The following is a 22,925-nucleotide window of genomic DNA, read 5'->3' on the forward strand; positions in this document are numbered from 1 at the left end:
TTCCTCCATATTTCCACACTAATTTTTTCATTAACATCACACCAGTACTAATTAAAACAAATAAAATAATTCACAACCTCATTCTTTGCAAGCCAAAAATATTTTTTCCTCTTTCCGAACGCGCAAAGGTGCGAGTTGTAACATCCTCCCCTCCTTTAGATCATTCATCCCCGAATGTTAAATTAGCCTTATGGGTTGGATTCTTTATATGTGCGGCACACATAATTAATTACTAATTAATGTAATCAATTAAGAAATTTAAGTTACCTGACGGCATAGGAAACAGGTGCGGATATTTCTTCTTCATCTCGCTTTCAGCCTCCCAAGTCATTTCCTCTCGGTTATTGTTCCGCCACAGAACCTTGACAGAGGGTACATCCTTGGTGCGCAATCTTCTCACCTGCCGATCTAAAATGGCTACGGGCTGTTCTTCGTAAGATAGCTCCTCTGTTATCTGTACATCTTCTATAAGGAATATTATGGAAGGATCACCAACACTTTTACAAGGCATAGATATATGAAATACCGGGTGCACTGCCTCCAGATCGAACAGTAAGTCTAGCTCATAGGCGACTTCGCCTATCCTCCAGGTAATCTGATAAGGTCCGATATACCGCGGACTAAGGCCCATAAAAAATATAAAGTAATAATTAGTAGAATACATCAAGAATTTATATATATTTAATCAGTCAATAATACTAGACCAATACCTATTTATTTTTAAAATATGATTCTATAGTTGATTGTTTTTTCTTCCCAACAAAAATCAAAATTAATGTCATCCTTAACTTTTTGAATATCGAACACAATTTCCGAAATATTTTGTTCGTGTTGTACCAAATATTTTGACAATGTAGTCATTGCTTAAAATGCCTCCTTTGACGATACATGTGGGACAATGCTACTATCATCTTATTCAGGATCATTCTCATCATCATTATTCATTACATATTGAATAATCTCTTCCTCTGTGGGTGATTCCATAAATGTATCATTCTTGTTAGGGTAATTCAAAAGATGTTCAACATCCATCACATTTCTATAGGCTAAATTAGAGATGACATCATTTAATTTTTGGATACCTTCATCTAATTCACCAACTTCTTGTATACCTTCATCTAATTCACCAACTTCTTGGATACCTTCGTCTAATTCACCAACTTGTGGTTTGGAAACAATGTTTTCTTCCGATCGGATCTTGCAATGCCGAAAACAATTTGCAATTGTTTTTTTTTTCATATCAAAATTCTAAGCCAAATTAGTAAAATTAATAGCATTCAAAATATATATATTTTTTAATATTTGGTGCTTCAACCTTAAGACCTTGTAGGATGCTGAAATAAAGACGACGACGATAATGAGCTTTGAATACTCGAATAATCTCAGCATCACATGGTTGAATCTTAGACGTTGTGTTAGGAGGTAAGAAAAACAACTCTACATTTCTTAGGCCTTCAACTATCTTTGGATGAGCTAGGCAATTGTCTACTATTAACAAAACTTTCCTGCCATTCATTCTCTTATCAAACCAACCAACATATTCTTGGAAAAGCAAGTCAGTCATCCAAGCTTTTTTGTTGAATCTATACATGCAATTAAGATTGTTCATGTTCACATTTTTAAAGCATCTAGGATTTGCAAACTTACCAATAATCCACAATGGTACTTTGTTAGATCCATCACAATTGCAACAGAGAGCAAGAGTAATTCACTCTTTGTCTTTTTTGCGACCTTCAAGCTGCTTGGTAGCGAGTGAATAATCAATTTTCAATCGATAAAATAGTCCAGTTTCATCTATATTATAAATATCATTTAATTCAAACTGATGTAGTTTTGACCGTATGCTAGGCAATTTATTTTCAATGGTCTCCATGATAACTGAACCACTTTCACAAAAACTTTTGTAAGACTTGATTCTATATCTTGACTTGAAACGTTCTAACCAACCAAAAAAAAAGCTAAATTCTGGATTAGTTTCACCATATATTTTCACGAAAAGATCTTTTGCTTTTCCTTGGATAATTTCCCTTGACATGTTCACTTTCTCTTGCATTTGAAGAAACCACTCGTACAAAACTTTCTCTAAATTAGGGTATTTTGTCGGTTTATGCCTCTTGGCATCGCTATTTTTTATCTCATTTGACAAATACTTTGCCGACCTTTTGAGAGTGTGCGGTATTGTTGATTGACTAATAGTCAAATCAAACTTTTGTTTTACCCATGCTTGCAAATCTTTTTGGCTAATAGTTGGATTGTCTTTCTTATGCTCACATATTGAGTTTCTTATTTTATTGGTTAAAGATGATTTTTGTACGTCTTTCAAATGATAAGAAGACATTATACTTGGATTATGATTTTTAAACATCTAGCTTTTTCCTTTTATAGTTAACATAAAATCTCTTCATATTCTATATACATGAATAAAATTAGAAACATTTGACTTCACTAAATTCGTTTAGCTTTCCTAGATTTAAATAAATAATATGCAAAGACTACACTTTTTAGTTTCCTATATTTAAACTTTTAAAATTCTTAATTCAAATATTTTTTTTCTTTCTTATGGCACATACTGCAAAATACTCTGTAAAATAATAAATATTTATTTATCGATAAATAAATATTTTATGCATTTATCGTTAAATTAATAATTTTGATAAATGAATATTTTTTTCGGTCCCAAGCATATGCATTTATAGAGGTTTTACTGTATAGCCAAACAAGACTAAAGAGGCAGCCCGATGCACTAAGCTTCCGCTATGCTCAGGATCCGGGGAATGGTCCGACCACAAAGGCCTATTGAACGTAACCTTACTTTGCATTTTTGCCAGAAACTGTTTCCTAATGAGATTAAAACTCATGTAATTTGAATTTGCCTCTAGTTTAATGTTTATCTCTCAAGAACATTTTAACTTTTAAATAATTCCATTTAACAAATGAGATACACTTATATATATATTTGACCTCGTTGTTGAATTTTTTTAAAGAAATGTAAATGAAAAATGAATAGATGTTTTTTTCTAAAAGCCGAGACACGAACGAAAGGGTGTAGTTTGAATAACATATTTTGATATTGAATATGTTGTGATTTTTTTTAAAAAGGTCACACTAGCACATATTTATACTATTTTTTATTGACTATAAATACATGTCCGCTTCTTCAAATTTTTACTTACGAAAAATATTGAAATATTCTTATCCTCTTTGCGTACTTCTTGCAATTGTGTAGAGTAAGTTTTAAGTGTGATTTAATTGTTTTTTGAATTCGTTGTATGTTGGGGTTTGACGTACCGCTATATCAATATATCAATATGATTTATCTATTTTATTCGATGAGAAAATAATCACATGCCTTAAGTACTAGAAGGAAATTAAGTTTCTTAAGGTAACACTATAAATTAAATGAACTCAAATATAATTATATTTCATCTCAAGTTTTTATTTATTTTGTTTAGAGAATTTAATATTTTATTTTCAAATACAACAAGGATAACACCCATATCGTCTATCTGCTAAAAACTTATAATAATTCAACTGCGCAATCCTTCACTTTTTTATATTTTACTTTTTGTTATCAAGCACAAAGTATATAAAAAATATTACATTTGTATTTTGTTACGTATAAACTTAACGAGCAAATTTAGTATATTAATTTCATCATTTCTAGTTATCCCATCACGAAGTGATTTATTAACACATAAAAAATATATTAACAGTATAATGAAAAAATAATTTTAATTGAGTTCATAAAATATTGGCTCTGAGATGTACAATAATAACTTCTTTTATTTGGTAATTTATCATATGCCTCACAGGCTCACACACAATCTTTTTGTAATTCAAGATGACCTAATACTTCATGAATCAAGGGATGATGTTTAACTAATAAATAGCCTTATCAAAAATACTTTGATAATATATTTATTGGTCATATCTACTTTTAACGTTGTCAAAAGGCTCTTTTGAGAGGATTTGGATGAAGTAGTGAGAGGTATACTTAGTATCGAAAAGATTTTCATTGGTGGAGATTTCAATGGTTATATTGGTACAACTTCTAATGGTTTTGATGATGTCCGTGGAGGTTTTGGTTTTGGGGAAAGGAATGGCGGTGGGGTTTCTCTCTTGGAGTTTGTCTAAGCTTTTGAGTTGGTTATTGCTAATTTGTGTTTTTTGAAGAGGGGTAATCAATTGGTCACCTTTAGTAGCATGGTAGCTTGGACTCATATTAACTACTTATTCCTCCGGAAGGGTGATAGAGGCCGTTGTAAGGATTGCAAGGTTATTCCGAGTGAAAATATTACCACCTAACATAAGCTTTTGGTCATGGACTTGGAGATTAAGAGGGATAGGAGAAAGAAGATCATTTATGATCAACCGAGGATTAGATGGGGGGCCTAACTCCCACCTTTTCTCGGGAGAAGTTGAATGATTTAAGGGCCTGGAGTAGTAGCGGGGATGTAAACAACATATGGACATGACAACTGGTTGCATTAGAAAAGCAACTACCGAGGTTCTTAGGGTATCGAGAGGAATCTTTGGTGGTCGTCAAGGAGATTGGTACTGGAATGAAGAAGTACAAGGCAAAGTGAAAGCCAAGAAGGTTGCCTAGACAGAGTGGTTGAAGTGCGTGGATGAGGAGGAGAAGAATAGGCTTAAAGATATCTATAAGAAAGCAAAGACATAAGCGAAGTCGGCGGTCACCAGTGCTAATACGACAGCTTTTGAACGCCAGTATGTCGAGTTAGGGGAAAAAGGCGGGGATAAGAGATTGCATAGGCTCACCAAAGTGAGAGAGAGAAAAGCGCGCGATCTGGATCTAGTAAAGTGCATCAAGGACGAGGAAGGTGAAGTGCTAGTAGATGAGATCTCTATCAAGCAGAGGTGGCAAGCTTACTTCCACAGACTCCTAAATAAAAAAGGAGACAGAGACATTGTACTAGGTGATTTGGCGTACTCTCATAGTCTTCGAGACTTTGAGTACTATAGGTGTTTTAAGGTTGAGGAGGTTAGACATGCTATTAGCGGGATGAGAAGGGGGAGAGCGACCGGGCCCGATGAAATTTCAATGGACTTTTGGAAGAGCACTGACAAGGCTGGTTTGGTGTGGTTGACTAAGTTGTTTAATGTTATTTTAAAGACTGCTAAGATGTCTGATGAATGAAGGTGGAGTACTATGGTTCCATTGTACAAGAACAGGGGTGATATCCAAAACTGTAATAATTACAAGGGTATCAACCTATTAAGCCACACTATGAAGATTTGAGAGGGAGTGGTGAAGATGAGGGTGAGGAGAGGAGTGTCAATCTTAGAGAACCATTTTGAATTCATGCCAAGGCGGTCGAATACTGAAGCAATCCATCTTATTCGAAGATTGATGGAGAAATTTAGACAAAAAAAGGGATCTTCATATGGTGTTCATTGACCTTGAAAAGGCTTATGACAAAGTTCTGAGGGATGTTCTCTAGAGGTATCTGGAGGCTAAAGGTGTCCCGATGATGTATATTAGGGCGATAAAGAACATGTATGCTGGAACCAAGACTCGAATTAGGACGGTGGGAGGTGGCTTAGAACATTTTCCTGTTGGATGGGATTACATCAGGGATCTGTGCTGAGCCCTTTTTTTTGCCTTGGTGATGGATCTATTTAGGAGGAGGTTCCATGGTGTATGTTATTTGCGGACGACATAGTTTTGATTGATGAGACTCGAGACGGAGTTAATGATAGTTTGGCGGTTTGGAGACAAACGCTGGAGTCCAAAGGGTTCAGATTGAGCAAGACCAAAACAGAATACTTGGAGTGCAAATTTAGTGTTGCGATGGATGAAGAGAGCAGGGAAGTGAGGCTTGCCACCTAACCTACCCCCAAGACAAAAAACTTTAAATATCTTGGATACATCATCCAGAGTAGTCGAAATATCGACGATGATGTCATACACCACATTGGGGCAGCATGGTTGAAATGAAGGCTAGCTTTGGAGTCCTGTGTGATAAGAAAGTACCACCTAAACTTAAAGGTAAGTTCTACTGAATGGTAGTTAGACCAGCGTTGTTATATGGAATGGAGTGCTGACCAGTAAAAAACTCTCATGTTCAGAAGATGCATGTTGCGGAGATGAGGATGCTGAGATGGATGTGTGGACACACTAGGAGTAATAAGATCAAGAATGAGGTTATTCGGGGAGAAGGTAGGAGTGACATCTATGGTCGACAAGATGAGAGAAGAGAGACTGAGATAGTTTGGGCATGTTCAGAGGAGAGGTGCCGACACCCCAGTTAGGAGGTGCGAGCGGTTGGATTTGCGGGATATGTGGAGAGGTAGGTGTAGACCGAAAAAGTATTGGAGAGAGGTGATTAGACAAGATATGATGCTACTCCATATCACCGAGGACATAACCTTAGATAGAAAAGAGTGGAGGTTGTGGATTAGGGTAAAAGGCTAGTAGGGATAGAATGGTGTCTTGCCGTGTGTCGATTTAGGGTGATTGTAGGTGTAGGCGTGCCTTTATAGTTGTGTTGCTATTGCCTTTGATTATCACAGTACTTTGCTATAGTTATTGTTCTTGTCTTGTAAATTTTGCATTGCATTTTATTTTTATTTATATTTTTTTTCATATGCTATATATATTATTTTTCTCTCGTACTTGGAACTGTGACTTTTGAGCCAAAGGTCTTTCGGAAAACAGTCTCTCTACCTCTATGAGGTAGTAGTAAGGTCTGTGTACATTCTACCCTCTCCAGACCCACTTGTGAAATTTCACTAGATATGTTGTTGTTGTTATCTACTTTTAATGTAACACTTTGGAGGCATATTTATTCCGTAGTCGTATTTTGTTTAAATATGGTTGTTATCCTAATGGAGATAAGAGTACATATAAAGTATACATAACGAACTTGTTTATATTTAATTGATATACAATAATAAGATTACATTCTCATTTTTTTAATCATATATTTATTCGCGTAATTTAAGATGAGTTATCTTAATTGGTCTTTTAAAGTAGTTACGCATTCACGTAATTTAAGATGACTTATTTTAGTTGATTTTCTAAAATAGTTTAAGATTCAACTCCGATAATTTTTTTTATAATTTAGGTGTGTTTGATATGAAGGAAAAAATAACTTTTATAGTGAACGTAGAAAAAACAAGTTTCATAAATAATATCTTACTATATTTGTCTAATATTTGCCCTCTACACACCCAGCCTCACTCAAAACCCATAGCTCCCATTTCTACTACCCCGCATTCCTGACCTACAATATCAACCCCATTTGTATTTGCCTGAAATTTACAAATATTTTTGATATAATATGTGTATCTATTTGTTTAATTTCATATAAATTTAAATGTCTTTTTATATGAGAAATTTTTAATATATGAGTAGAAACTCCCAAGTTTAGGTGCTGTTTTCCCCCAATATTTTTGGGAAAAAAAATTAGAAATTAGTGTTTGACCATATAACTTGCTATTACTTGGCAAATGTATTTGTCAAACATCCCAATTTCTACAAAAAATAAACTAATACTTGAGCCAAGTTCTAATAGTTGAGAATTTTTAAATTTTTTAAAATTATCCAAATTTTTCTATTTTATAAAAACACTCTCATTTATTAATTTCAACTAATATTTATCTAACAACTTACTTTATTAACGAGGCCAACCAAACCCACTAAATAATATCTCTATCTATTATAAAAGAATAGTTTGTTACTTCATCTTCGGAAAAGAATAATTTGAATGACAAGATTGAAAATTTGTTTTTAATGCAATTAATATATTGTTCTTGCCCATATTGTTATTTTGTTGTTCTTGATTATTATCAATTATGATATAAGTTTTTTATTTTAACGGGAACATGTTTATTGTAAAATGATAATACAAATTTATGAGTATTTTTAATAATTTTTAAAACTTACGAATACAAAATAATATTTTTAATTTTTTTTATGATCAAATATATAATAAAACTTGACGAAAGTAGGCTGAAAAATAACTTGTTAAACATATTTGGTAATTTGGGCAAAACGCTTAGCTTAAAGAAAGACCAATAAGCACGCTGTATTTTTCCTTAATAACGTGTCTTCAAAGCAAAAACAGGAATACCAAAAGTGAGAATTCATAGGCATAGCCCATTCCTACTTTATATTCTTCAATCTCACTCCCCCAAAAGGTTTTCTCTTCCCCTCACTCTCTCACTTTTCCAGTTTCCGCGTTTCTTTATTTTCCTTCTTCTACAGGGAGCGAGAGGGAAAGGAGAGGCATTGTCCCCTCAATTTCCCACTAAAAATGTCTCTTCGACCCAGCAATCGAACTGAAGTCCGCAAGAAATCTTACAAAATTGGGGTTGACGCAGATGAAGCCCGTAGAAGGAGAGAGGACAATTTGGTTGAGATCAGGAAGAACAAGCGAGAAGACAATCTTCTCAAGAAGCGCAGAGAGGGTCTTCTTCTTCACTCCCAGCAATTACCCGATGCCGCTATTGAGAAAAGGGTATTTTTTTTCAACTCTTAATACCGATTTTTGTATACCTTTTTGCGATTTTGCTGGGTTTTGTTTATTTTGTTATTGATCTTAACGATGGGGTGATTCTTGATTTGATAGGTCGATTAAAGTTTGTACTTTTGCTTTTATCTTTCGACTAATTTAGGTATTTTGAAGTGAATTAATGGAACTCTGATTCTTTTTTTTTTTAATTTTTTTTTTGTTGTTGCTGAAGTTTGACTCCACTTAATAGTCCACCATTTATTTATGTGTTAATTATTGAGATCCTGATTAACTGCTTGGAAATATTTTAGCAATAAGCAAGAAACACCAGATGCTTCGACTTTGATTATATACAGAGAATTATGTGCAGATTTGCTCGCCAAAAATACTTTTTTTTTTAAAGCTGTTCAGCCCTTGATTACCAGTGGGATCGGCAAATGAACTCCTTATAATCCTATACATAACTATTTAATTTGTAATTTGAAAACTCAATTCTTTGGGGTTAAGGAGAGAATGCTAGTATGTATAGGTTATTAGGACAGTGTTATATGGCGGATGCCGCACACAATCACTTTTATTTTATAGTTTTGCACCATCCTAGTATGAGATAAATGAAATTATCTCATCATTTATTAAAAAAATGTTAAACTATTTGGCAAATTTCAATATGCTGATCAAATTGAGGGAGTGGTAGACCAAGTAGGTTAGTAAGTAGCAGTGATGCCCGGTACCTGTTGCTAATGGGAGGTGACATGTATTCCGTGAGTTAGTTAAGTTGTGCGCAACCTGGACACTATGATTATCAAAATAAGGAAAAAAAAAGTAGCAGAGATGTTGGAACGGAGCACTGGCTAAACTTAGAAAGAGATAGAAAGGAAACCCATACTTTACAAATAGTGTTCCATAACAATTTTAAACAAATCAACAAAATCACTTCTCAGATAATCATAATTAGAGCTAACTTCTTTTTTTAATTGAGTTCTTGTTTTCGCCCTTTCTTTCACATCTCTCTCTATATGACATTTTTTGTTGTAAGTGTGAACAAAGACAAGTTGAAATTTCGGGTTAATACATCGGTAATTATTTTTATCAGGTTAATATATCTGTAATTATTTGATGAATAACATGTCCATAATTCATTATTTCCCCAGATCAATCATGGACATGTTATTTATTTTTCAATATTATTACTTCATCCCACAATGAATAACATGTCCATAATTGATCGGGGAAATAATTAGCTGGACTTCTGTCAAGACCAAAAGGAACTCTTACCTTATGAGGCTCAATGTGACGGGAGTGTCCATTTTGTAGCATATCATCACTAACCTAGTCTTTCTGGCATGAAATGAATTTAGAATTGTGATCGTGTAATGAAATTGAAAAGCAAAAGTCAGTTTGATAGTATTATTGTCTTTGATGAGAAATTGAAGTCCGCATTTTCAAACAAGGTGCGCGCTTCATCAAAATAAATGCCATATGGGTTAGAAAAATGTGAAAGTTTTCCCAACATAATTAAGTTAAAACTCTTTATAATCAGAAATATTAAATTAACAAGTGATTGCATTTTTTAAAAGCCATTCACTGCTTAAAGTGATGCAAAGCAAGAGTTTATGTGCGCTTCAGAGAAGTGTACCTTTCAGACAATGACGTGCAAAGAGTTCCAAATGATTGGCAGTTGATTCTTTGAATCTCAACTTTGAGGAGTTGGATTAATATCAGTATTATTGTATATGGATGCTGAAATTAGTTATTTTATTTGCAATTTCATTATTATAGTACTAAATTCATAGTTTGATCTTTTTTAACTTTTTGTAAATTGTACACTTCACTTCAAAGAAGTGTGCACTATACTTTTCGCCTTTTACTTTAAGCCTCGTGAACCTTGTTTCTTTTTTGTGCTTTTCGCTTTAAAACATTGTTTTAACTTAAGGAAGGTCAAGGACTTGAAATCTGAACATACTAAATATTAGCCTCAATTTTCAGCATATTATTAATAGAATCAGAGTCTTAATCACATAATGTCAGTGTAGACATGAATTTCAAGAAAACTTAGCTTCAAATTTCAGTAATAGTTCCGCAGCATAATGAGGAAATAGAACCAAGGAATTGTAGAAAGAAGATATGAGAATAGAAGAGGAATGATGCTAGCATAATTACAAACATAAATGTAAAATTTAGCAAGTTCTCTTCTTGAAATTAAGAAGAATGGAAATCACTAAGTTTGTCTTACTTACTATTGTTGAAGAGGTAGCATTTAAATTTTTCCTTCTGTAAAGGTAGCATTAGTTTTATAAGAAAGCATCATATGATGCTTTGAATAACAGGTGGAGTATATTTGAGAGATTAAAAGGACCCGTTTGGCCATGTGAATTATTCACTTTTGTCGGGATTTTCTTCCACTTTATTTGAACATCAGCCTTTCGGCCATCAAAATTTCAAATATAAAGTTCAAGTTGTATTTGGAATTTGGGAAACACCCAAAACCCCTGTTCACTTTCACTATATTTTCCTTTTTCAAATTTTACGCTAAATTTTATTTTTATATAAATGATCTCATTTAAATTATATTTCATTTTTTTAAAGAAAAAGTACATTCAAACAACCAAATATTATTTGCAAAAACTATAACCAAACGCAACTCCATCTTCAACTTCAACATAAAAAATTCCAAATAAAGCAAAAAAATATTTGTAGTAGTATTTAGTAGCTCGTATATGAGATCTAATCTATGACATTATGTGACCATCTATTATGAGATATTACTCTTTCAGGGTAGATTTAATTGTATGTTTCAGATAAATTAGTCAAGTTGGTGATTTTGCTAGTTTTTAGAGATTGAGGGTATAAATCATATTTAGAAAAAGTACATTCAAATTTTAAATATTCTTTGCAAAATGTATGACCAAACACAACTCTAGCTCCAACTTTAAAAATACCAAATAAAGTGAATAATATATGGTTTTCATGGCCAAAGGCTCACTAAAGATGATAGTCTCATCCTTCCCTTCCCCAAACTTTTTTACTATAATCTAGGTCCACTTCTAATATCTTTTTGTGTTTTCTAACAGCTGGAAAGTATTCCTATTATGGTCCAAGGAGTATGGTCAGAAGATCCTGCGGCGCAAGTCGAAGCAACTACACATTTCAGGAAGCTCTTATCGATTGGTATTTCTTTGTTCCGTTGTTTTTGGATTTAAATTTCTTATTTTTTTTGCTATTGACAATAGTTTCCTTAACTGTAGAGCGCAGCCCTCCAATTGATGAGGTAATTAAAGCTGGAGTTATCCCTCGATTTGTGGAATTCCTCGGACGACAGGACTTACCTCAGCTTCAAGTAAGTGTTACCTACTCTTCCTTCTTTTCCTGTTGTGTTGTCTTTGTGCAAGATTCAGCAACCATCTTAAATTTGACCTATGTCTGAAGTTTGAAGCTGCCTGGGCATTGACAAATGTTGCATCTGGAACATCAGAACATACTCGTGTTGTGATTGACCATGGAGCTGTTCCTATGTTTGTACAACTTCTTAGCTCAACCAGTGATGATGTCCGTGAACAGGTAATCTTGTTTTGTTATTTCATTTTACTTTTATTTATGCACCCGATTGTTGGACGTGGATTTCAATATTCTCCTGTTGAGTGTTAGAGTTTAAACTATGTCACCTCTTGCACAGATATCTTCGGTTTGTGGAACAGGAATGACTTTGCAATTTGTTATGTAACCTAAAACATAATTCAGTACTGATGAGCTTCTTTAAATTAAAGTCAGTATACTTCAAGAAACCTTGATAATGAAAACAATTATTCCATAAGTTAGATTTGATTTTGCTTAAAATATTAGATTAATGAAGAAATAATTAAATGGGTAACATTTTTCTTGATGTACAGTTGGACATGGAGCAAAAAAGCAATGAAGATGTCAAACTAAAAATTTTAATTTGGATAACTAAATTTAAATTTCCAAGTAGATAGGACATTGTGTTGCAACTGCGGGATGCATTTTGCACTTTGTTAAGGGATTAGTGAGTTGTATAGTGCTGTTGTCAAGGAGTTCAATATTAAGTGAAAACCTAGCTGATAACACAAAGGTTAGCGCTCTAATAGACTGATACCACTTATATGATTCAGGTTACTTCAGTGTTGTCAAAGGCGCCCTTAAGCCCTAAAGCGAGGTTTAAGCTCCTTTTGGCTCTATATGGACATGATTTTCAGGCCATTTTGGGCAGAATTTTCAGCTCCTTTCTTGGGCTCCATGTGGGCCCCTCCTCTTGGGCTCCATGTGGGCCCAATCTTGGTCCTCTTGGACTTGGACCATGAAATACGTATAACACTTAGCCCACTCCTTGTCATAATTCTTGGGTTATTCTTCCACAATAAGCATCTTCTAGATTTCCAATTGAAGATCATCAACCTTGTCTTGCATATCCTTAACTTTCAAAGCTTCATCCTAGTCCTTTAATGGAAGTATGCCACTATGGATGCTATCCCTAGTGGTATAAATTGTTGTATGAATATAGGTCCGAAAGTTTCCAGATTTTGTCTTCAAATAATTATGTGTCCAAGCTTCTAAAAAAGTGCAAGTCCCTTGACAAAGTAAACATTAGTTTTTAATAATTGTTGTCTCTTTCTAAAAATTCTGACAACAATTCTATCTTGACACCAATTTACTAAACAGGCAGTCTGGGCTTTGGGCAATGTTGCTGGAGATTCCCCAAGTTGTAGAGATCTTGTTCTAAGTCAGGGTGCGCTGATGCCATTGCTAGCTCAGTTGAATGAACACTCAAAGCTTTCAATGCTAAGAAATGCTACATGGACCCTCTCCAACTTTTGTCGAGGGAAACCACCAACACCATTTGAGGCAGTAAGTGTTCTTAAATCATGCTTCCTTATTAATGTCAGCTCCGGATCTGTCTAGATAGGTAAATATTTATTTCAGAAATAATAATCTGAGAGTGTATTTTATAGGTCAAACCTGCATTACCCGTACTTCAACAACTTATCCACATGAATGATGAAGAAGTCTTGACAGATGCTTGCTGGGCTCTTTCTTATTTATCTGATGGCCCAAATGATAAGATTCAGGCTGTAATTGATGCTGGTGTCTGTCCACGACTAGTGGAGCTTCTTCTGTAAGTTCCAACTCTCTCTACAATCATCGCTTTGCTTTAAATTAGTCAGCATCCATGCATTTAGGGGTTGGAGATTTCTCTTTGATGTCCAACTTTATACTTGCATTTTCATAAAATTCCAGCTGATTTGATGCTAACCTTGCCTTTTTCCCTCCTGGTCCTATGAAGTCATCCATCACCTACTGTTCTCATACCTGCTCTCCGGACTGCGGGAAATATTGTTACTGGTGATGATGCTCAAACACAGGTAATGTGACGTCATCCTCTGTCCGAATCAATGCTGTGATGCTACTTTATCGTGTTCAAATTATCTTTGCACTCTGTCTTTCAGGTCACTCTATCTCCACATCGAAAATCTAAATGATGTGAAAATTGTTATGCAGTAGATTATGTTATCCATGATTAGCATCATGTGGATCTGTTTACTGAGCAAAACAAAACGTCTGAGTAACACATTGCCAGAAATTCATAATGGCACTTTGTCTTTCAGGATGAAGTTGTGTATATATTCTTTATAATCAGAAAAAATGGGAAGTTCAGCTAATATCACCTCTGCTGCTACTTGGATATGAATTTAAGTGTTCTTCTTTTCTCTTTCTTTCGCTCTACATGACTTACTGGTATTTATATTTCAGTATGTAATTGACAACCAAGTCTTGCCATGTCTGTATCAATTGTTAACTCAAAATCACAAGAAAAGCATCAAGAAGGAAGCATGTTGGACAATCTCTAATATCACTGCTGGAAACAGAGCCCAAATACAGGTATATCTTCATTCCACTTAAGTGCTTCTGATTTTATTAGTCTGCTGCCAACATGGAGTAGTTTGCAGTTCTACATTAAATGTCATTTTTAAGTTCAGGTTCAAAAAATAAATAAATGCTATCCTTAAGTTGTTTGCACAGAAGCGAAGTGCCTATAAGCTTTTGGGATTGAAGAAGTACTTTGTGCTTAATGCTAATTATTGCCTTGCTCCTCCTCTCTTGTTTCCACACTCTGGCTGTCAAGCTCCGTGTTATTGTCTTGTAGATGCTAGACATAATCATGAGTTCTTTCTCTGTTAGGTACTTCTGTTTTATTTAAAATGTAGTTCTATATTTTTATTCAATGACCTTCCAAAAGTAGGTTACAGACTATGCTTTACAACCTGTCTTTGTCCCTTCCCTTTTCTGAGGGTTTGATGGCCGTGTTGAGGTGGCTTCGTTATTACACTCCTTTATGCAGTGATTCAATAGGTCACATATTAGCGTAACATTTTAGGATAATTTCAGAGCCTCACCTTATGTTTGACTTCGCAACACTCACCTCCCTTGTGGTTTATGATATTACACTTTGCCTCCCTTATTTTAATTTCTTTTTAACTATTCTTTTAACCTATTTATAGTTAATAAAAAGGAATTATCGTTTGACTAATTTTCCCATATTAGTACTCTTGTTTATAAACATCTTTTATTAATTTTTTCTCTTTTACTTATTCTTCTAATAACTATTAATATTTAAGTAAATTTTTAAAAAAGTAGGTCTGTTCCAGAAGTCTTTTACTTCATTTTCTTCATAATATTAGATAAAGAAAAAAGTGTTGAAGTATGGACAAATCAGTCAAATGATAATTCTTTTTCATTGACAATAAATAGGTTTAAAAAATTGTTACAAAAAAATCAAAATAAGGGAGGTAAGTATAGTATCATAAACCACAAGGGAAGTACCCATTTTATGAAGCCAAACCTGAAGGGAGGTCTTTGAAATTATACTTGATATTTAATATAACACATTTATTTATGATGAATTTAATGTAAGACATTATAAAGGGAAAGAAGAGAGCCCTTAGATGCTACAACATATGGTATTTCTGTTATCACGTGCTTTGCACACCTGCAGCTTAGTTTCGATTTTTGCTGAATAAACTGATGTTATTTTCAGGGTAAATAGATAATGGTTTCATTGTACATGCACTTTTCCCTTCTTTTCTAGATTTTGCCTGGACACAGGGAGCTCCTGTTTCTAGTTATTGCATTTTCCATTATTTTTTCTTGGCACTCTTTAATGCAAATAGGCTCATCATGCTTGCATGCTATCCAGTAGGATGGGTTTCTAGAAAGTAAAAAAACAACAGTATAAGATCTGGTTTTAAGGACTTGATGGTGTGTATGTTTCACTGAGAAGAGAAAAATGTAGAACAGAGTAGGTTTTCTAGGTTGCATTCTCTTATATGCCAAGTTATTCTCCTATGCATAATTGCATTACTGGTGTGTATTGGATTTTAACTCTTAATTTTCTTCCTACATTTGGTATGTCTCTCTCCCCTTCCAAATTTATGCATCGATATGTACTTATGTTCTTAAGATGTATCTTTTGGGTTCTTAAGATTTTTGTGTGAATCAATAATTACTTTTATTTGGATGAGTAGTTGGTATGAGCAACTAGTTACTCTTAACTTAAAATTATAGTGTATATTAGAAAAGGAAAACTTTAGCTACACTCATAGGATTAGGTCTACAAAAGTAAAGAATGCCATGAAAAAGTAGGATTAGAAAGGTTTGTGGTCTTGTTATTTAACCTTGCTTTTAGGTGCTACCCAAGACAATGAAAGAGACTCACTGGTTGGGAGGTTATTAAAAATTGGTAAGGAAATGCAGGTAGTGTGGGTAACAAATTTCATCTTACTTTTTTTTATTTGACTAATTTGGAATGAAAGAAATCAGAAAATATTCCAGAAAAGTGAGAGATGTAACAAAGTAATAGGAAAAAAGCGGAATGGATAAAGAGGATTCATAAGCCAACCTCGACTAATTTGGGATTGAGTGTGGTTGATTAATATATAATCGAGCACTTGAGCTACAGTCAATATTATCAAAGGTAAAATGCGTAGAAAGCGCTAGGGTCTCTGGAATTTTGAGGGAAAAGTGCAACTAAAAATGGGATTAAGTGGGAAAAAACGCAGATGAAGAAAAACTAAATATAAGCACAAATATTAATAATTTGGATGAACCAATGTGAATGAGTGTAAGCTTCGTTGTCCGAACACGATTGGTGCCGACCACACTAGGTGCTACCGTGGTAGCAAGAGAGGCCAGGCGGTGACAATTGAGAGGTTGTCACTGAGCATTCCTAGTCACACGGGAAAAGAGGTCAAATGGCAAGGCAAGGCCATACGCCCGTTTGGCTCCTCGCGGAGTATAGCTCACATCCAAACATCTGATTGGGGAACGGGGCAACGCCCATGAAGCTCCGGCGGAAAGGGAAGGCCTGCCAGGCTGTATCCCCATGGATGCAGGATTCTTCGAAAAAGCGCGGGCTGACTCGGAGACCTGGGACCTTGGCTTAGTAATGAATGAAGGGAAGCTCTTCGAGCTTTCTCCTCCAGCGGCTTATGGAGTGGTCGGCCTTATAAAGCTCGCTATAGATTTCCCATCAAGGTTCAGCTGTGAATTCGCAAAAGAAATTATTTTTTTAAGTTATGTACAGAGGAATTAAATTTTCCGCATGGAAAAAAAAGAAGAAAATGTACGAAGGAACTCTTACAAGTGTTTGTTTATCCTTGATATGAATGAGCTAACTAACGGTACACTCGATGAGGTCCCATGGTATATGCTCTTTGGGAATGATATTGTGTTAATTGATAAAGCTAGTGAGGGTATCAACCAAGAGCTTAAACTACAAAGAAACAAGTAAGGTGTTTGGGTAAGTAGATGCAATATCTGCGCTGTTGCACATTTAGGTATCATAAGAGTGATTGAGTGAGATTAGACGAGCTTGTGCTGCCAAAATATACACAATTAGATGCTTGGGCTAAACTTTTTTTTTTTTTGATGAAGAGATGCTTGGGCTAGACTTTCCAGAGAATGGTATGATAAATGAAGATGTAGCACATAACCAGTGTCAAAAATAAAATAAAAATGAAGATGTAGCACACGATTAGAGTATGATTGTTGAAATGAAGAAGTACTATTAGAGTGTTACACGATGGGAAGATATCTACTAATAAGTTGTTTCATTGAGAAGCTCGCTTCCTTTTGGTCAAGTTTGTTGCCGCTTTTTTCGCCTTTTACCCTTTCCAGGATGAAACAAATTAATCCTGGAATTCCAAATATTCTTTTCCTTTATATGGCTTTTGCTGCTAATGCACTTGTTTATTTCCTTCTAAACAGGCTGTTATTGAGGCAAATATTATTCTTCCCTTGGTACACCTATTGCAAAATGCAGAATTTGACATTAAGAAGGAGGCAGCATGGGCTATCTCAAATGCTACCTCTGGAGGATCTAATGACCAGATTAGGTTTGTTCTTTCTCTGTATACTCTCTGCGAGTCCCCTTTAATTCTGCTATTCATCTGATATGACTTATGATCGGGTCATACTCTTCTTGTAACCAGAGCCAATATATTTTTAATGAATTTTTAAGTAAATAACTGTTCTTGAAGTTTGAGCAAAACTAACAACAGATTTTCTTCTTCTTTGATAAATGATGATCAGGCACTCTTAATAGACATTCTATTGTAGTGTTTTCTTGTGATAAAATAGGTAAAGCTCCTGCTTTTGAAACATGAACTGATAATTGTGAAACCATTTAAGGGAATAGCTTGTGGGTTTTTGAATGAGCAAATTGTGAATTACCGTTCCACTGTGGAAAGACAAACATTTCAGTCACGAGTTGAAAGACTTCCCTTTCTATTGGGGATCAGAGAAGTTAATGGGGTCAGAAGCTCTGTCTTTCATGCTAATGGTGTATCCGTTTCTATTAATGAGATCTGTTGTTTATCCTCTTGCAGGTTCTTGGCAAGTCAAGGTTGCATTAAGCCACTATGTGATCTCCTAATTTGTCCAGATCCCAGAATCGTTACAGTATGCTTGGAGGGGCTTGAGAATATACTGAAGGTGGGCGAGATGGACAAAGAAGCGGGCGCGAATGGTGGAATCAATTTGTATGCACAAATGATCGATGAATGTGATGGATTGGACAAGATTGAGAATCTCCAAACTCACGACAACAATGAGATATATGAGAAGGCTGTAAAGATCTTGGAGAAATACTGGGCTGAAGAAGATGAAGAGCAAAATCTCCCCGATGGTGCTGATGGAAATCAGCAAGGTTTCCAATTCGGAAACAACCAGCCTAATGTTCCTGCAGGTGGATTCAAGTTTGGCTAGAAGATTAGTGAGTCTCTTTTGTTTTATAGGTCTCTTGACTGGTGGATCACAATTTTAGACTATGTAATTGGATCTTCTTGTCGCCAAGGGTCAGGGTTTTTGGTCTGGCCTTTTGAATTGTCTGAAAAGTAATGGTTTAGTTTGTGTTTTCTAAATTTTCATTCTACTCTCAACATTACATTACCAGAGTGTTCTTTTGGCTGGCTTTTTGCGTGGGGTACATGATATATTTATGATTGAATTCATAATATGTGGTTTAAATGTTGCTCAAGATAATTTAAATGTTGCTCAAGAAAATTACGAGCTACTCAATTGGTCATAGATGTTTTTTTGTGAATCAACTTTCACCATTTATGTAGTGTAAGTTTTGTATTATCTTTCACCATTTATGTAGTGCAAGTTTTGTAGGATTTATTTTTATATTTCTACCACACATCACAACGTATTTATCACAATCTTGCAGTGTCATCTTATACAATTATACTTCCTCTTCCGCTCACTTTTACTCATCACATTTGGACTTGACATTACTTGTAACATTTGGACTTGGCACACTCATTAAGAAACAATGATTGTATGACTATTTTGCCACACTACTATTAATTGATGTTTAATATTAGGTCTTGGAAAATGATTTGAGGAACAAGTAATCAATGCTAAGGATAAAGTATGATTTTTTTTTTGATATGTTAAAAGTGATAAATAAAAGTAAAAAATTATTTTTAAAATAATGAACGAGTAAAAGTGAACGATGGGAGTATATGACTTCAAAGGCCATGGATCTAATGCTCTTACATTAAAATATGAAGTAATACACCCATGTGGGATCTTCTTTAACAAAGGGGTCTATACTAGTCTACCACGTTTTGCAAAAATTAAATTTAATGCAAATTCAATTGAAAACAATGCAATAATTTCTATACTACTCATTACTTTAACCAGAAAAACAACAGCAAATTTCTTCAGTATTAAATGACACTTGTATTATTACTAACTATCTAATTAAATATTTGATGTTGATAGTTACCACGAAGATCAGAAGTTTTTATAAAGAGGAATTCAAAATTTAAATTTTTTACATTCTTATTATTAAATTTAAGTTATGGATTCATGCCAAATTAATAATCTTAGTAAATTTTTATACATAAATTTATATTTCGTGTTGAAATATTAAGTTAAAGATAAATCTAGTAGTATAAGGTTGGATCCGCCAATGGTTGGGTCATTGGTGGAAGGATCTGCGTAGGTCTTGAATATCTTCAATGCTTGACGTCCACATATAATAATGAAATTTAAATAAAGGCATACATCATTAGATTATATAAATTGTAATGTCTACAGCACGTGGCATACCATCACTTATCTAATGTAACAGTTCACAACATCTTAACTCGTAAGTCTATTTCTTAACTAATAAGTTTTGGTAGTTCTGTATGAACATACAAATTACCAATTCTTCAAACAAAAAAAGGACACGATGATATTGACTTTGCAAAATCACCAAGACTCCATTTGTAAACATACAAAAATGTCCTTAAATTATTTGAAATGAATAAAAATGTCCTTTATTTATAGTTTGGTTCAAAAATATTCTTTTTAAAATAAATATATTATTTATTTTATTTTTGAACACATTTTTTTCCTAATAATATTTATTTTATTAGCAAATATTTATTCTACTTCAATTAGAAAAAAAAAAAAATTAAAAATATTTCTTACATTATATAATTATTTTTTATCGTTATTTAAATAAAAATTAATGATGAATTTATTATGATCTTATATATATGACATATATTATCCGTTAAAACTTAGAGTGCATAAAATTATTCTTTTTTAATTCATAAAATGAGATTATGAATAATAAAATAATTTCCTACATTTTTATTACTTAAGATGGTTTAAAAAGAAAGAAAACAAAAATGGAGTTCCTTAAAAGTAATATTTTTTATGAGTAACAAGATTTATTTTTAAAAATATGTATATATTTATTCGAAAAAGGACATTTTTGACCCATTTTGTAACAGTAGGAGTATTTTTGACCCATTAAATTGACGGCAAGGGCATTTTTGCATCAAAGTGTTTACGGCAAGGGCATTTTTAGACCAAACTATAAATGGAGGATATTTTTATTCATTTTAAATAATTTAAGGACATTTTTGATCCTTTTCCCTTATTAATATTCTCTTCGTTGTAATTTATTTATCTGATTTTGACTTTACAAAAAATTAAATCCCGTGGTTTTAAATATATCAGGTCTTAACTATATCATGTGGAGAGTTGAAATTAAGAAGTTGTCAAAAAAAAAAGATACATTTTTTTTAAAAATGAATTAAAAAGAAAAATGCGAAATATGTATTAAGTTGTAAGCATAGGCAGAATCAAAATTTGATGTTTAAAAACTTCGAAAGATCGCTGAACTTATAATTCTTCTTAGTTATTAGGTTTGTAATTAATATTTATACTTATTTAATAAAGATTTTTTGATATAAATATAAATTATTGGGTTGGACCGAACTGATAATTGATGCTCTACCCCCACCCTACTATTAAGTAGTAAATGTTTGATATGCTCGACGAAATTCGACCCCTCTTCTTACTTTCCTAAATTCGTGCTCTTATATATCAAAAGTCTAAATTAATTTATTTTCTTAACCAAAGAAGTATACTAATAACCATAATTAAAAAAATGGTGCTGTTTGAGTTTTTCAATTTTGATAAGAAAATATTCAATCTTCCAAAATTTGGAATATTATCAAACTTTTAATGTAAAAAGGTTTGTCCATAGTTTTACAGCACTTAGTCACGATCAAGATTTGTCAAATATATATATATTTTTACAAAGATTCTATCTATTTTTCAAAAAAGTTAATCTAACAAAATATCCACTTTGGTTTCTTTGATATTGTATGGAAAAATAATTTTCAATACTATTTATTTAATATCTAAATTCTAAAAATTCTATTTTATGATTTACAATGTTTTCTTTTCGTAAAACAACTACTAATTATTTGAATGTTTGTTTTGAATATGCAGAAATTTAGTCTATGAAAAAATATTTATTTATTTAGTTTTGAATGGAAAATTAAGTTTTATATGGATAACGCAAATGATTTACTGTGGTTCCAAAAAAATTGTGAGATGGTGTTTTTTGTTTAGCTAAAATTGAATAGACTTCAATGGTAATATATATTCTTTTAAGTTTTAACTATGATTAAAGTACTTAATTATACTTAAAAATTTGCCTCATTGATATTTAAATAAGACAAATATCACATGTCTAATCAAGAATTTGCAAAAAATGGAAAATAAACAAATAAAGAGTATGGTGCCGACATTATTAAAATGATATTATGTCCATGCACTGTGGAAGTCATTATCAGAGAGGGGCAATGGTTTCGCAGGAGGTATCTAGATAAAAAAAATTTAAATTATAAGATTATTTTATTTTATACTACTTTCATCCCATATTAGATGAATATTTTTAATTTTATAAGGTGATTAAGAAATTATTAATACATTAAAAAGACTTTATCATTTTACTCTTTGTTTATATCAATGCAATATACATAGAGTATAGAAATGACTAGTATTGAAAATTGTTTACATTTAAAAGACCGTATTAATTGTACGGATAAAATAAAAAAAATTTAATTAATTCTATCTTGATTTAGTAAGTGATCAATTAATATGTGATAAATATTTTTAATAAAATATCTATTTAATTAGGAATTTTAATTTTAAAATTATTTATTTTATTATTTGTACTTTAATGATGGGACTCAGGAGATAATTTTTCTATCTCATTCTCAAACAACCCTCGAGTTAAACCTCTCTTGACAACAGAGAATATATATGTTGGCGTCCATACAATAAAACGACTAAATGATGCACTTGATTAAATGTTAAACTATTTATCAAAACGATTTGAGATCAATTTTCACTTAATATTTTTTTAAAAAATAATGTATTCATTCATATTGTAGAATCATAAATCCATATCAACCGTCAGCTTTAATATGAGTTTCCCTTTCTCCGTATATAGGAAGGAAGTAGTATGACCCATTCCCATGCCATATCATCTCATCAGTATAAATAAGAACTCTTCATGACTTCATCCCCATGTAGCGACATATATATATATAATATAATGTCCATTTATGGTACATGTAT

The 22,925-nt window shown here is 33.1% G+C and overlaps 1 protein-coding gene across 1 annotated transcript; it reads left to right on the forward strand.

Moving 5' to 3' along the window:
• The first annotated feature begins 8,110 nt into the window (after window positions 1–8,110).
• LOC129886072 (importin subunit alpha-4) lies at window positions 8,111–19,073 on the forward strand. The gene is made up of 10 exons (XM_055960597.1): window positions 8,111–8,483; window positions 11,549–11,645; window positions 11,723–11,814; window positions 11,904–12,035; window positions 13,152–13,337; window positions 13,442–13,605; window positions 13,774–13,852; window positions 14,241–14,369; window positions 17,754–17,881; window positions 18,374–19,073. The coding sequence occupies exons 1-10, from the start codon at window positions 8,280–8,282 to the stop codon at window positions 18,750–18,752; spliced, it is 1,590 nt and encodes a 529-aa protein (XP_055816572.1). The 5' UTR covers window positions 8,111–8,279; the 3' UTR covers window positions 18,753–19,073.
• Window positions 19,074–22,925: the final 3,852 nt, after the last annotated feature.

This window comes from Solanum dulcamara, chromosome 4 (genome assembly GCF_947179165.1).
Source record: "Solanum dulcamara chromosome 4, daSolDulc1.2, whole genome shotgun sequence".
Classification (NCBI taxonomy): domain Eukaryota; kingdom Viridiplantae; phylum Streptophyta; class Magnoliopsida; order Solanales; family Solanaceae; genus Solanum; species Solanum dulcamara.